Genomic DNA, 13,284 nt, shown 5'->3' on the forward strand with positions numbered 1-13,284 from the left:
AAACATATCGACAACTACCCCCTACTAGTAGCAGTAGGATCGAAAGAAAACCTAGGTCAAGTAAAACAAACAAAAAATTAAGTCTACCTAAGTTAAATGTTGACACCCTAAAATAAACTAATAAGTGAGACATGTCATCCAATTGGTTAACAAAGTATAAAACGATTGAAAACAACGTCATGACGTCCAATTGGCATAATTAAGGAAAATTTTAGAATGGCGAGCAATGACACCACGATGCCCAATTGACATACATACATTTGATCAAGTAATGAAAACTTATCCCTAAAACTCGAGCCGGGCAAAAAATTAGAGTGGTTCCTTACCTAGTAGCGACAAGCTCAGCAAAGGGTACTAAAAAAAATCACCCTAGCAAAAAGTCTCAATGATTGGCACGTTCCTAGGTAATAACACGACTAAGCAAAGGGGATAGGTACTTTATAAGACTTGACCTGGTAGGTGAACATTAAAAAATCAACTAAAAGAACTTATGATTAATGCGATATGTCATAAGCTACTAAACCATGTAAGGAAACAAGTAACAACACATGTAAAAATCGACTGAAGGTCATATTTCATTCATATTATTGTTCCATTACATGTATTTCTGAACAAATATTTTCATATACATTTATATGGTTACTTTACAAAAAGTTCTAAGTGTAAGAGTCTTCGTGCTGAGTGTTGGATGATCCATCATCCACCACATTATCGCCCTTATACTCCTCTATGAGTGCTAAAGATGAAAGAGCAATGAAGAGTTTTTTGAACTCATCAATATCATAATAGATTGACCATCCCAGCTCTTACGAATTTTTCTATCACTACCTTGATACATATCTATAAATGCACAACCTGAGTGTCAAAAAAACTCTTTGGGCATCTTTATTGCAGTCATCTTCTCTGTAAATTCAACATTCTCCTCCTAGAAGATAGATTTCCACTTTGATTTGATCTCCAGCTCCGCCCCATCATCCTCCAATCAAGCCTCTACCACAGCCGCCCGATGTTCCATTTCTCTTTCTCATGCCTTGAACTCTTTGGCCTTCATTTCAGCTTTCAAGGCTTTGTCTCTCACTTCAAGATACAGAGAATATATATGATGGTGGTTGTGGGTTCAAGTAATTGATATCGATCAACCATGTGACATAAGTCTCTCAGCATGAGGTTATTCAAGAATTTTTGTAGGCCAAATAACTAAAGTATGTCGGTGATGGTCAAAGCATTCTCATTTGTCCCCAGGGCTTGTGGGAATTAGTCCCTCAAGATTTTTCATATGGCAAAACTAGAGTATAAGTTGAGAAAGACCTTCAATCACGTTTCCTACAACGAGCTATAATAATCCTTACCTCCCTTCTATTTCTTTTTGGGAGGTAAGGGGAAGGAAGAGTTAGAATCTTGGGCCAGAGCTTTGTCATTCCTTCGACGTTATTCTTCTTCAAAAGTGGTCAGCCCGTGCTCTGGAGCAGACACCAACTCAAGTCCCTCCTTCTTTGTTTAGCTTTTCTGCTTGCTTTTCCTTCTACTTGTTCTGTCGGTGAAGCTGGCGATCGTGGAGAATGTCAATTAGCCTCCCCTCTTTCAGTAAGAGGAAAAAAACCCAAGAAAGATGGCTTGAAAGCTCCCTGTCAATAATTGCTTGAAGGATTCCTCAGCATCTGATTCAATGATGCTAGGTGTTTCTCCTCTTTAAGTCGATCCCTCAATGCCTCTAAATACATCAAAGATGGTTTTCACTTAATTAGAATCAATTCAGTAGTAACTGTGTTTTAAATGACTGTGTTTTAAATGACAACTACTATTTCAGAGATAGAGTGAATTAATGTCAAACCTAGGATTGTCCTGGCCACCTCATCATCCTCTTCCTCGACCTCTTCTATCGTAGGGGTGGAAGCAATACCCTTCTTCTTCTTCAGCTCCTTCTACCACAGCCGTGTAGCCTTTCCAATCTGCCTCTCGCCTCATCAAAAGTGGCTCGCAGTGCAGGAATCATTTCGCTGAACTACGTAGGGTTCAACATCTAATTCACTATCATGGGGTTAATATATTGGATGACTGCCATCTATTTCCCCATGGCTATTGATTTATGTCCCAATACCAGCTATGTGATACCTTTCTTCTTCCTTTCTTTTTCTTGTATGGCTCCTAGTTTGGCCTTGTAGTGATTCCCTAGTGCTCACAAATAACTCGGTAGAATCTGAACCTCCAATTCTTGATTTTATTATCCAGATCAATCAGATGGAATTTCCAAGTTGAGCTGAATACCACATAGCCATCTGGCTCTACTATGAAAAAAAAAACATGTAGGAGAACTATTCCCGAGACCAATTTTTCTCTATTCGATGTGAGTAAATAACAAAAGTCATCATTATTGTGATTGAATTTGGCTTTATTTGCATGGAGATGACTCAGTAATGGTTAAGGATTAACAAGTTCTTGTGGAAAATCGCTGTTGAAGTCCCCAACTAAACTGATCCATGTAGAATATTAGATCATCATTGAAGTGTTCAGTCTCCCTTGCATTCGGCTCCACCGGCACAAGCACTGCACTTGTGTTGTATACACTAGTATCTTTCAAAAGCTCTGCATCGAACGATGTGAGAGTAGACGTTTCAGTTGCTAGCACTAAACCAAATAATTTTGAAGAATATTTGAAATTCACAGGAATACTAGAAGAAAATCGACCTAAAGGAGAGACAAGAAACGACTGAAGAGAAAGAAGAGAAAAATGAAAAGCGTAAAACCCATTATCCCTTTAACCCTATATATAGGGTATCCAGAGAATTTAAAACACCTTAAATTTGTACCTTAATCTCCAGAAATTCACATCAAATTAGTGTGTAATTTGAGAAAATGAAATGATATTAAAATTTTAAAATTCATAAAAATTAAATTTTATTTATGAAAGGATATATTTTACAACTTAAACTTCTCCACACTCTTCCTCAGCTGGACCTAAGAGATCAAAGAACTAGTCACCCAGATTTTTGTTAGCTCCATTTGAAGAGTAGCCACCTCTGTCTGGAAAGTCGCCATGTCCTCATAAAGAACCATTAGCTCTTCCTTCAAGTTGGATATGGCAACCTCCCTATACAAGGCAACTTCCCAGGTGAAGGATTCTACTATTTCAGCCCTCTGACGAGCCAGCAATGCTAAAGATTCTTGTCGATCATCGGCCTACCTCTTGACTTTCTCAGGTCCAAACAGATGGCACAGTGCACCTCCACCATAGACCGAAATAGAGGGTCCCTAAGTCACCTTTGGAGTTGAGGGTGGGTAACTCTAGTATCTATGAGTCGATACTATGTGTGGTCTCCTCTACAAGAATAATCAAATGTCATAAAAAGGAAAATGAAAAAATCTACTGAATTAAATAAAATTATGCTTTCACATACCAATCATTTCCTCCATCTCAGACGATCGAAAGCTTTCACTAGCAAGTGATTGGACGACTGCCTGGCTGGTCTCCCATCAAAAAAAAAAGGAGCTCCACCTTCACACGACTAGACTTGGGTCATTGCGACCACTTAGACCACTTACTGAGCCGATCTCTTACATATCATAACCAAATGACTATTTCACCAATGGTGTGCACATCAGCCCCGCTCCTCATCTCACGATGGAGCAGCAAGGAGTCAGACGACTCGGCCGCTTCACCCATTGCTTCTTTTGGAAAACTTGTTTAACTAGCTTCTCTCCCTTTGGTTGGCTCCCGACTTCCGACCTTTTCGAGTCGATCGGTCGGCCTTGTCCTTTCGACCTCTTTCTTGTTGCCAGTCGGGCCCTCATCTCTTGACTTCTTTATCACAGACTGACTACTATCTGGTTTCTTTTTCTCCCCTATGACTTTAGGAGGGCAAAGTTATTCGATTCAAATCTCTAAGGTCTTTGTCATGGCCTCCTCATTTATGAGTTTCTTACTGCTTTCCATAACTCACTTCTATTAAAAATTGACTAAAGGGCGAAAAATTCAGAAAGAGTGACGAAGAAGTACTGATCACACTCTATTTATAGGGATTGCATGCTAAAAATTCATGAGTTCAATTATTAAAAGTATTTATCATGTAATAAATTAGTCAATTTTGACATTTATTTCTCTTTTCTTATCGTAGTTTTTGCTTGCAAAAAGTAAGGCCCTGGAGACTAAATATGTACATCAAAAATATGATTAGAAGAATCTCGAGGAAATTCAACGAAGCTCACTTATGAACTTCAAAGAATAGCATCATAATACTTAAAAAACGAAAAATACCAAGTGTCGTTTCCTACTGTTAGTACTATGAGTCGACTGAACAAAAGTCTAGTCGAAAAGAAGAATAGATGTCACATAATCCAAAGGACGGTCGTTCGTAACCAATTCCCTCAACTGATTCTAGACTCTTTCACAAATATGGCCAACCGATTTCCTACGGAATACATTTCTAATCCTTCAATAAAGCCCCTTGTCCAAAGAAAGTTGCCCATCATATTAAGGTGATACACCATATGCCTAACAGTCTAAATTCACCCTTACACTAGGAGGGTCTCTATCAACCGATGTCCTTTCAACCGACCGATAACCTTCAACGAACCAAAGGTTTTAAATCGATCAAGCAACAAAATTAACGAGTCATTAAATATCCAACTTCAAACACTTACGAATATGAAATTATGCTAAGACCAATTATGGATATGAATGGGTGTCATACTTTGTCCCTACTAAAATAGGTACATACATATAATTCCATACTAGGTACTCTTAGGACCTATAAATAGGAGATTATTTTTTCAGTAAGAAACTACTAAATTTACTCAAAACTTATATTACTCAGCTCTCTCTCTCTCTCCCTCTCTTTCTCTTTATTTCTCATTCGTCCAACGTTCTATATCTTAGGTATAATATACAAACATTTGGATTCAGCAACCATTACTTTTTAAAAATAAATTATGAAAACAAAATGTTATAAATATAAATACAAAAATTTAAATCTTAAATATGAAGGCATAGAAGAATTGTATGTTTACATATATAAATTATATGAACAATATCTTTGTAAAATCTACTTGAATGATCCATCATTTTACTGCAAAAGATACCAAATAAATTCATTCAAACCATTTCTAATCAAAACGAATCAAATCAGACTTGATAAAAATAAATAAATAAATAAATAACCAAATCTATTTATGTTCTCGAAATTAAAATATGTTAAAAACCACATCTCATATATTCTCAATTTTAACTTGTTTTGATTTTCCATCATAGTTAGCAAAATAGAAGATAGAAACAATAGCAGTAGAAAACTTTTGTGATAGTAGACCAATTTGGTGTATTTATACTAAATAGTAATATGAGTACAACCAAACAAATAAAACAAAGTTTACTAAAAACTCACTTTTTAACACTGCGGCCTTCCTCTTATATACATCACGCCGTTGTGGACTATATAAACTCTCTATCATCGAAACTGCAAGTAAAACGCAGTGCTCAAAGATGAAACAGAGAACTGTGGATTTGGCTATGAACATATGGCAATGGCTCTATTACTGTATTTCAACAAAACCTTCTTGGCTGAGACTTCCTAATCTGGTGCAGAATAAACAAGCTACAGAGAGAGCAAAGCTGATAAATCATCACCATCCCCACTCCCAAAAGGAACTAATGGAGGCAGCAGAGGTAATAATGGAGCAGGCTTTCTTATTTTACTCTTATTTCCAAGAGTTAGCTCAAGATCAGGAGCACAGGATTCTGAGTTATAATTATCAGTTGATGAAGTAATATGTGCAGGGTTTCGGTATTTGTTATTTATCGAAGGAGCTATATGAACTGGAAAGAAATTTCTTTCTACAATTCTTGAGATCTCAGGTATCGCAGGTTGGCTGCTGATAATCTGTGTGCACTGCTGTTGGCTGAAAATGTTGGAACTTAAATTTTCTTGTCCCAAACTGCCTCCAATGCTAAAACAAGTCATCTGATTCCTTCTCTTTTTGCATTCACTTTTGCTGCATTCATCAGCTGTTACAATGGTATTATTAATAAAAACCATGAAAATAAATAATATTTATTTTTTTTCATAAATAATTGAAGTTAAGACACACCTGGATTGCAATTTCGTGACGCTGCATCAGAGAAATGAGAAGACTCGCCATATTTTGTGTTTTTGCCAGTGTTAAAGAATTTATCCTATATATACAAACGGTACAAATTAAGTAAGATTTTGATAGAAAATGAGAGCATTTACCTCAATAGCAGTAGTTAGGGGGAATGGGAGGTCAAGTTTCTTAAAAGGTGAAAAAAATATAATTAAATATATAACCAAGCACAACAAAAAATTCTTCGCAAGATATAACACAAATAAGAAACTAATCTTTGAATAGGGGGAAGAGTGGATCTGCATGGGCCCAACTGATCATCTAAAAGAAATTATTGATATGAAAATACACGACAAAAGGGTGAATCTTTGAATGGGAAAAATAATGAATTCCTAGGGCCTTGAATGAATTTGCTAGTTGGAAATGAAAAAGAAGAAAAATTATAGTTGGAACAAGGAAAAATTGTTCCTTAGGATGCCAAAAAATAATAGGAAAATGAAGAAGATTAGAAAGTTGTGTGTTAGTTTACAGAGAGAGAAAGAGAGAGACATTTTATGGTTATCACACATTTTATATGGTTAAGATTTAAAGAAATTTTTAATTAATTACATAAGGCATTAGGAATTGAAAGAGAATGATCTCTTTTAAATTTCAACCATTCAAAGATGTGATTACTCTGTACAAGATGTGTGTGGAGATAACAGCTCGTAATCATGCATACATACATACATCCATACATACATACATATATATATATATATATATATGAAATTGCTTTGGTGAGATGTCAAAATATTACCTGACAACCCATACCAATATTCACTTTGTAGCTCCACTGTAACGTGCAAAACTGCAACTCAGGATTATCAATAACATCCATTGGTTTGGCCGTCATCCTAGACGAGTTGTCCATAAGAAACAAAGGGATCTTCTGAGTAGGCAAATACTGTTTCCTCTTATCTATGAACATCCCCCAGAGGTAATATAACATATTCCACCCTGAAAAGTACAAAATATTTAGAATATATTCTAACGAAATACTTCATAAAATATTAAAAGTCTGAAGAATTATTTCGTTTATGTCCAACTCATACATCACCACGATTATTACTTACGTTGGGAATGCTTAGGCAGCATTTTAGATGTGAATATAAAAAGCTCAGTCTCGTCAACCATTCCTTTGAGAGCTAAATCAGTTTCAAGCATCTCAATCAATAAAATGCTATAAACCTTCTCATAACTGCACCGGAGCACATACATCAGTATTTATCAGCAATATTTTGAAACTCAAACAAAAGTAAAGAAAAGATTCTCCATTTTCAAACCTCTCATTGTCTTTGGGAAAGAAAAAAAGAGCAATATTTTTTTCATCAGGAACAATTCCTTGAAACTGCAGTGGCCATAAACTTGTTTGATAGACCTCTTCCAACTGAATTTTGTTAGGAAAGACGTTGATTATTTCAAGCACTTTACGAGATGCAGAAGTTGATAAGTGAGCTTGAATTCCATCAAATAATTGTCCGCATCTATCAGATCTCAGAACATTAAAACTACCTCTGCAATTTGAAGAAAAACTTAGTTATATATATGAGAAAAAAAAAACAAATGTATATAAATCTAAGAAAAAGAGCATATCATACTGCCATATGAATTCAAGCTTCGGAATTGGTAAGGCCCTTAACCGGCTTGCCAAAGCGGACGCTTCTCCTGGCGATGTTTCTGAGAGCGATTTTTTGTTTGTATTCCTTTCATCCACTAAATCTATACAATCCTTTCCCTTTTTCGTCTCACTTAAACTTCGTTCGTCTGAAGGATGGTAAGCAGATACTTGAAGTTCGTCACTAGAGCATGGTTGAATTTCTTGCCCTGTTTTGTTGCATTTTTGAAAATGTAATGTTTGATTACCACCTGAAGATGATAATCTTGGACTAATGAACTTGTCAGAATCCCAGAGTTTGTTGTCCTCAGTATCTGATTCTGAGGGTTGAAGAGCATCAACAGCACTGAAACCTGACCTTACAAATTCTTTCAATTCCTTACAATCTTCAGAGTTGAACTTTTCATCAAAAAATTCCATGCTATTAGAGGAACGTAAGATACGTTTCTTTCTTTCCTTGCAACCTAATAAAACACCAATAAATAATTAGCACAACGTAATGGGAAATATATTAGATAAGCTAACACAGAAACTGAAATATTTACCTGAGAGATTTGCATGGTATGATCTTTTCGCTATGCTCTGACAACTTGATTCAATGGTACTGCTTAAATTCTCTTCTTTTTGTGAAGACCTTCTATTTGTCTTAAGATGATAAATACTGGCAAGAGCTGCTGATTTACTGATAGAAGTTTTAGATATAGCAGGAGGATTCTTCTCAAAAGTGATTCTTTCTTTTACCTCATCTAGTCCTCTTGGATTTTCAATGCTGGAGGGATGAAAAGGCTTATCTTTACTTGCTGGCTCAGTGTTGGAGAAGCCAGAGCTGGAGCTTTTAAAGGAAGTAGATTTATTTATTGATTTGACCACATTTTCATTTTTCAGTTTGGAGCGCTTGGCTTCCCTTTCAATTTCTTGTTTGTAACGATCATTTTTGACAAGTTCTTTCACATTCTGATTAATGATAGAGTTGCAAGAAACTGACTTGGAAAAATAACCTGAGAGAATCAAGCAAAAAACTGTATTTAAGCATGTGATTTGAGCATTGTCGGAGGGAAAGAAAATCTAAAATAGCTATGTTAAAAGCAATTTAATACAGGCTTACAATATGGAGAATGGGCCTGTGATCGACCCTTCAATGAACCAGAGCTAAGAAAATTATGAGAGTAATGAAAAGCCTGAAAACCATTTACAGATCGACCTTCAGACGATTCCATGTTTGCCTTTTTTACTTTTATTTTCTGGCTTTTGATTGAAACTTTTGTTTCTTCTACATGGTCCGCTTGACTCCTAGTCAAAATCTTAGGGCTTTTCAATCCCTTAGCCAGCCCTCGATCATCCAAATTTGGTAACTTATTTGGAATCAAAGTACTGACAGAGTTTTGAATACTTTGACATAAAAATGCTGGTTTGGATACTTCAGAGACTGTCTCAGATTTATCCACATTATGAATTTCCATCTCCTTGATCTTGCATTCTTCACACTGCCAGTCAGCCCCGGGAAGCTCATCCAACTTTTCACGCATGCAATAACTGTACAAAGAATCAAAATTTTGATAAGATAATGGAAGAAAAAAATTATAAGAGTTATATTGAGCAAGCAAAAGGGGACTAATGAACTTACGTGTGCTCTGCACCATCACTGCAGCTGCTACAAATAGCAAGAAGGGCCTCTCTTCCTGCATCCCCACAAATATCACATATTTTCACCTATAATAAGCATACAAAATTCATCACAGAAGTCACAAAACAGAGAAGAACAAACCCACGTATGCTTAAAATCTGCAATATATAGGAATAAGAAAATACTAAATCATTCCGGCAGGAACTAGATGAAATATCTACCAAGTGATGAAATGAAAGGAAAAAGAAGAAAACTCCGTACGAAACAAAAAGACTTAGGACATTCCTAAGGAAAAGCGTGAACTACTGCAACAGTATTTTATGGTTCCATCCATGCCAAAACAAAGCACATTGTGGCTAAAAAAAATTAACTAGAAATTTAATGAAATGAAAGGAAAAAAAAACAGAGACAACTTGGGAATAGAAGAAGGCTGAGTAAAATGCATGAAAGTGTCTATCTGTTCACTGTTAACCCTGAACAATTCATGCCATCTCAAAAAACACTATTGTTGAACTCAACCAGGGAGTGGAAAGGCTGAGGATTGATGTTATATAAACAACCAATCATTAAACTTGGAAAAAAAGTTATAAAAGGAATTCAAATTTATATTTTGAAAGTGTTAAGGTGTTTCCTCAATGTAACGCACTGTCGGAACCTGATTGTGGTAGAAAATAGGCAAAGGTTTGCTACAACATCACTCATAGGTGATGCTTCACAACTTGACCAAATGTGATAAAAAGCATGAAATTCTGACTATATTTGAGACCTTGAACATGAATATTTGAAAGAAAAAATTCAAAGAAGGATAAACATTTCATGTTTGCAAGAAATGAGATGGAAGGGAAAATTTTCTAACAAATGGTACAATGTATTATATTTTAGGAATGTTAATGATAAGAATAAGATACGAATAGTATTTGATAGTAGTTGAAAGAGATGAAAGATAAAATTATTGAAATAACATTTTAAATGATGATTGCTATTTAATTACATGAGTATTAAATTTATTCATACATAGCATAGTTAAGACGTTATAGTTTAAAAGTACCAAATGATTGGTCCTCTCCCATAGATTAAAGCTTTGGATTAAAAATGGGCTTGAGAAGTGGCATATTACACCTAATTTCAACAGGCCCATCCCACCCCCTTCTCACTCTGTACTCCTTAAATGTTATACAATAATTCAAAGCTCAATTATGTAGAATGGTTCATGTGGTTTTTATCCTGTGTTACTAGTGGTTTGTGCTTTGGTTGATAAGTTGTGACAACACTTGAAACCAACAATAGCTCCTCATAGTTGATTAAGCTCTTATGGTATGATACTCAAAAAAGTTAGAAATCTTTCATTTGAGAGAAAATGATGGATGACAGTAAGAGCTTTCACATGAAGGCAAGAATCGTAAAGACGAGCGAGAATATTGGATTTAGCCCACATCAAATGGAAGAAATCAATGGATTGGCCTTTTCCTATAGGTTTAAGCTTTTGGACTAAAATAATGATTCAATACCAGTGTGTCAGGCCTAACTTTACTCCCTCTTGCCCCATACTTCCTAAATGCTAGTGAGGACATTACTAAGGTAATTAGCCCTTATCCTCCTCATCTCAGCTAGAAAAATATTAATTTCGGAAGAGATGAATGAATAATTGCAATATATGCCTTAGGGAAGAGAGAAAAATATTAATTTGGGAAGAGAGAATAATTACTAATAAATGTGCATATATGTTCGAATAGTTATGAGACATGAAACAAATGTGATTGGTGAAGCTATCTACAAGATTCACTGTAACACATTATCTTGTAATAATGAACATAAATTATAATGAATAAATAAATAAAACATTACTTTTAATATAGGAGTTATCAAACTATGAATATATTTTTTCTTTTACACACACACAAACATACATTATATATATATATATATATATACAGGGAAGTTGCTTCACATATTCTAAAGATTCTTGAGAGAAACTTTGATATTTTAAAAGGTAACCTTAAACCCAGTGTGTGTGTTTTTCCTTATTTTATTTTTATTTTTGAAAAGCCCAAGGGCTGATTTTATTGAAAGAGAAAGGATACATAAAGGTTGTATGAGAAGAGCCCAAAAGAGGCACCCTACTCATACGATACAAGTACAATAATACCCCAACAAAAAGATACAGATAGACTCAATAAAATGTAAAACAAATTTAAAACATGCAGAAAACAAGTAGCTAGGGACGAGTCAGTTTTGCCCTGCCTCTTCCTCTTAGTTTTAGGAGCGGATCTAGATAACAAACTTTGAAGAGTCGTGTCATTGTCAGGAGTAACCAGAGTATCATCCATTAAGTTTCCAAGTTGGAGTGTGCCCCCAGTCTTCCTCTTCCGCCGAGAAGTGTAAATCTGTCATTCTTCATCTGAAGACTTACTCAAGGGATTCTCGGTCTGATTTGATGTTAGAACCGCAGTAGGAGGAAAGGCAGTCTTTGTCACCGCGATAGGTTCCAGTGTATGTGAAGTGTGAATTATTACATCTGCACCTGACGCTTCCTGAATAGGAGCTGCGGGACTATCCTGATTTTCGGTTCGAACATTATCCGTTGTAGTATGGTCGGGAGAAGGGATCCCAAGGGCAGATACCAACTCATGTCTTGTGGTGATTCCCTCTTCAGGTTTGCTGGGAGCGCGTTCAGGCACACGGGGCGCACTAATAGTGTGTTCCTGCTTTTGACTATTGGTTTTCAACTGTGGGTACAATCTGAAACATTTCTCCTGCAGGTGTCCAAACATCTTGCAGTGCTTGCAGTAGTAAGGGTTTTGTTTCATATTGATTTTGTGCCAATAACCATTATGAACAGATCCACGTCAAACTTCTTCTATATCTATTAGTGTAATATCTCGTTCAATAAAAATCCTTGCAATAGAGGGTTTTGAGAAATAAACTGTAGGTAAGTCTACCTGCAAAGGTTTTCCAAAGATAATCTCAATTGCATATAAGGTAGGTAGGTCAAAGAAATGAAGCTTGAGTTCAGGTAATGAGAATCAGATAGGTGCAATTGGGAGTTTTTGACTGGGATCAAAATTAGGGGTCCATTTGAGCAATTTCATATGTTTGCCCTCAATTGTGATAAATTTCTCTGAGAAAATCCTCGTGTAATCATCTTCTATGTTCAATTGTATCATAACATGTCTTCCGTCGAAATGACCCACCTGCCAATCCCCAATCAGTTTGCAATCTTCAAAAACTTTCCTAATGATCTCCATCTTAGGGCAACCTAATTGAAACTTTCCAACTAGTGTAAATTTGTATTTTTCTACACGAGTTGAAATTTCAGCGTCAGAGAAGAAAATTGCTGGTTTGCCCGTCTTTTTCTTAACTTTTTTAATTAAATTTCAATTGTCATTTCCTGCAACAGAATCATGGTAAATCTGTGGGAATACCACACTATCTGCGAGGTGGAAAGGGGAGTTGCGTTTGTGAACCACTGTAGCATAGGAGGTTTTGCCCACCTCCGTAGTAGGTTCGGTCCCAAGAGAGGAATGAAACGCTGCCATGAAGAAAGGCAATCAAGACACTGCAAGGAAGCAGCAGCCTGCTGGCTTAGACCCGGCTCAGCTGTCAAGCAGAGGAGTGTCGAGTGAGACCCGACTCAGCTGTCGGGCAGAGCAGTGTTGAGCTGACGCTAGAGCGCAAGGCCCGCACGAACACGAAGCACGAAAGGCTCTGCCGCCAGACCGCAACACGGCGAGACGACTCGACGAACGTGAAGCACAGATCTGCCACCAGAAACACGACAACGCGACGACGCGAGCACCAACGTCGACGACGAAGACGATAGACGACGCGAGAAATCCATGTAGCAGACGCAAGGGTTTGTCGTGAGGCGAAACCCTAGCAGAGCGGAACGCGAGCATAGTCAGGATGATTATATATATATATATATATATAT

At 36.5% G+C, this 13,284-nt stretch overlaps 1 protein-coding gene across 3 annotated transcripts in view; it reads right to left on the bottom strand.

The window, feature by feature from the left end:
- Positions 1-5,278: 5,278 nt before the first annotated feature.
- Positions 5,279-13,284, bottom strand: part of LOC110036807 — a 32,162-nt gene continuing 24,156 nt past the window's right edge. For 2 of the 3 annotated variants that reach the window (XM_020741336.1, XM_020741337.1), the window contains exons 3-11: positions 9,354-9,439; positions 8,835-9,262; positions 8,275-8,727; positions 7,713-8,193; positions 7,398-7,628; positions 7,188-7,312; positions 6,872-7,071; positions 6,079-6,163; positions 5,279-5,995 (exon numbers count right to left, since the gene is read on the bottom strand). In XM_020741336.1, the coding sequence (XP_020596995.1) occupies positions 5,586-5,995; positions 6,079-6,163; positions 6,872-7,071; positions 7,188-7,312; positions 7,398-7,628; positions 7,713-8,193; positions 8,275-8,727; positions 8,835-9,262; positions 9,354-9,439 (2,499 nt within the window). In that variant the 3' untranslated portion in view covers positions 5,279-5,585. The remainder of the gene's footprint in view (positions 5,996-6,078; positions 6,164-6,871; positions 7,072-7,187; positions 7,313-7,397; positions 7,629-7,712; positions 8,194-8,274; positions 8,728-8,834; positions 9,263-9,353; positions 9,440-13,284) is intronic. The other variant, XM_020741338.1, reaches the window with a different exon arrangement.

The sequence above is a fragment of the Phalaenopsis equestris genome, unplaced genomic scaffold (assembly GCF_001263595.1).
Source record: "Phalaenopsis equestris unplaced genomic scaffold, ASM126359v1 Scaffold211064, whole genome shotgun sequence".
Taxonomy (NCBI): domain Eukaryota; kingdom Viridiplantae; phylum Streptophyta; class Magnoliopsida; order Asparagales; family Orchidaceae; genus Phalaenopsis; species Phalaenopsis equestris.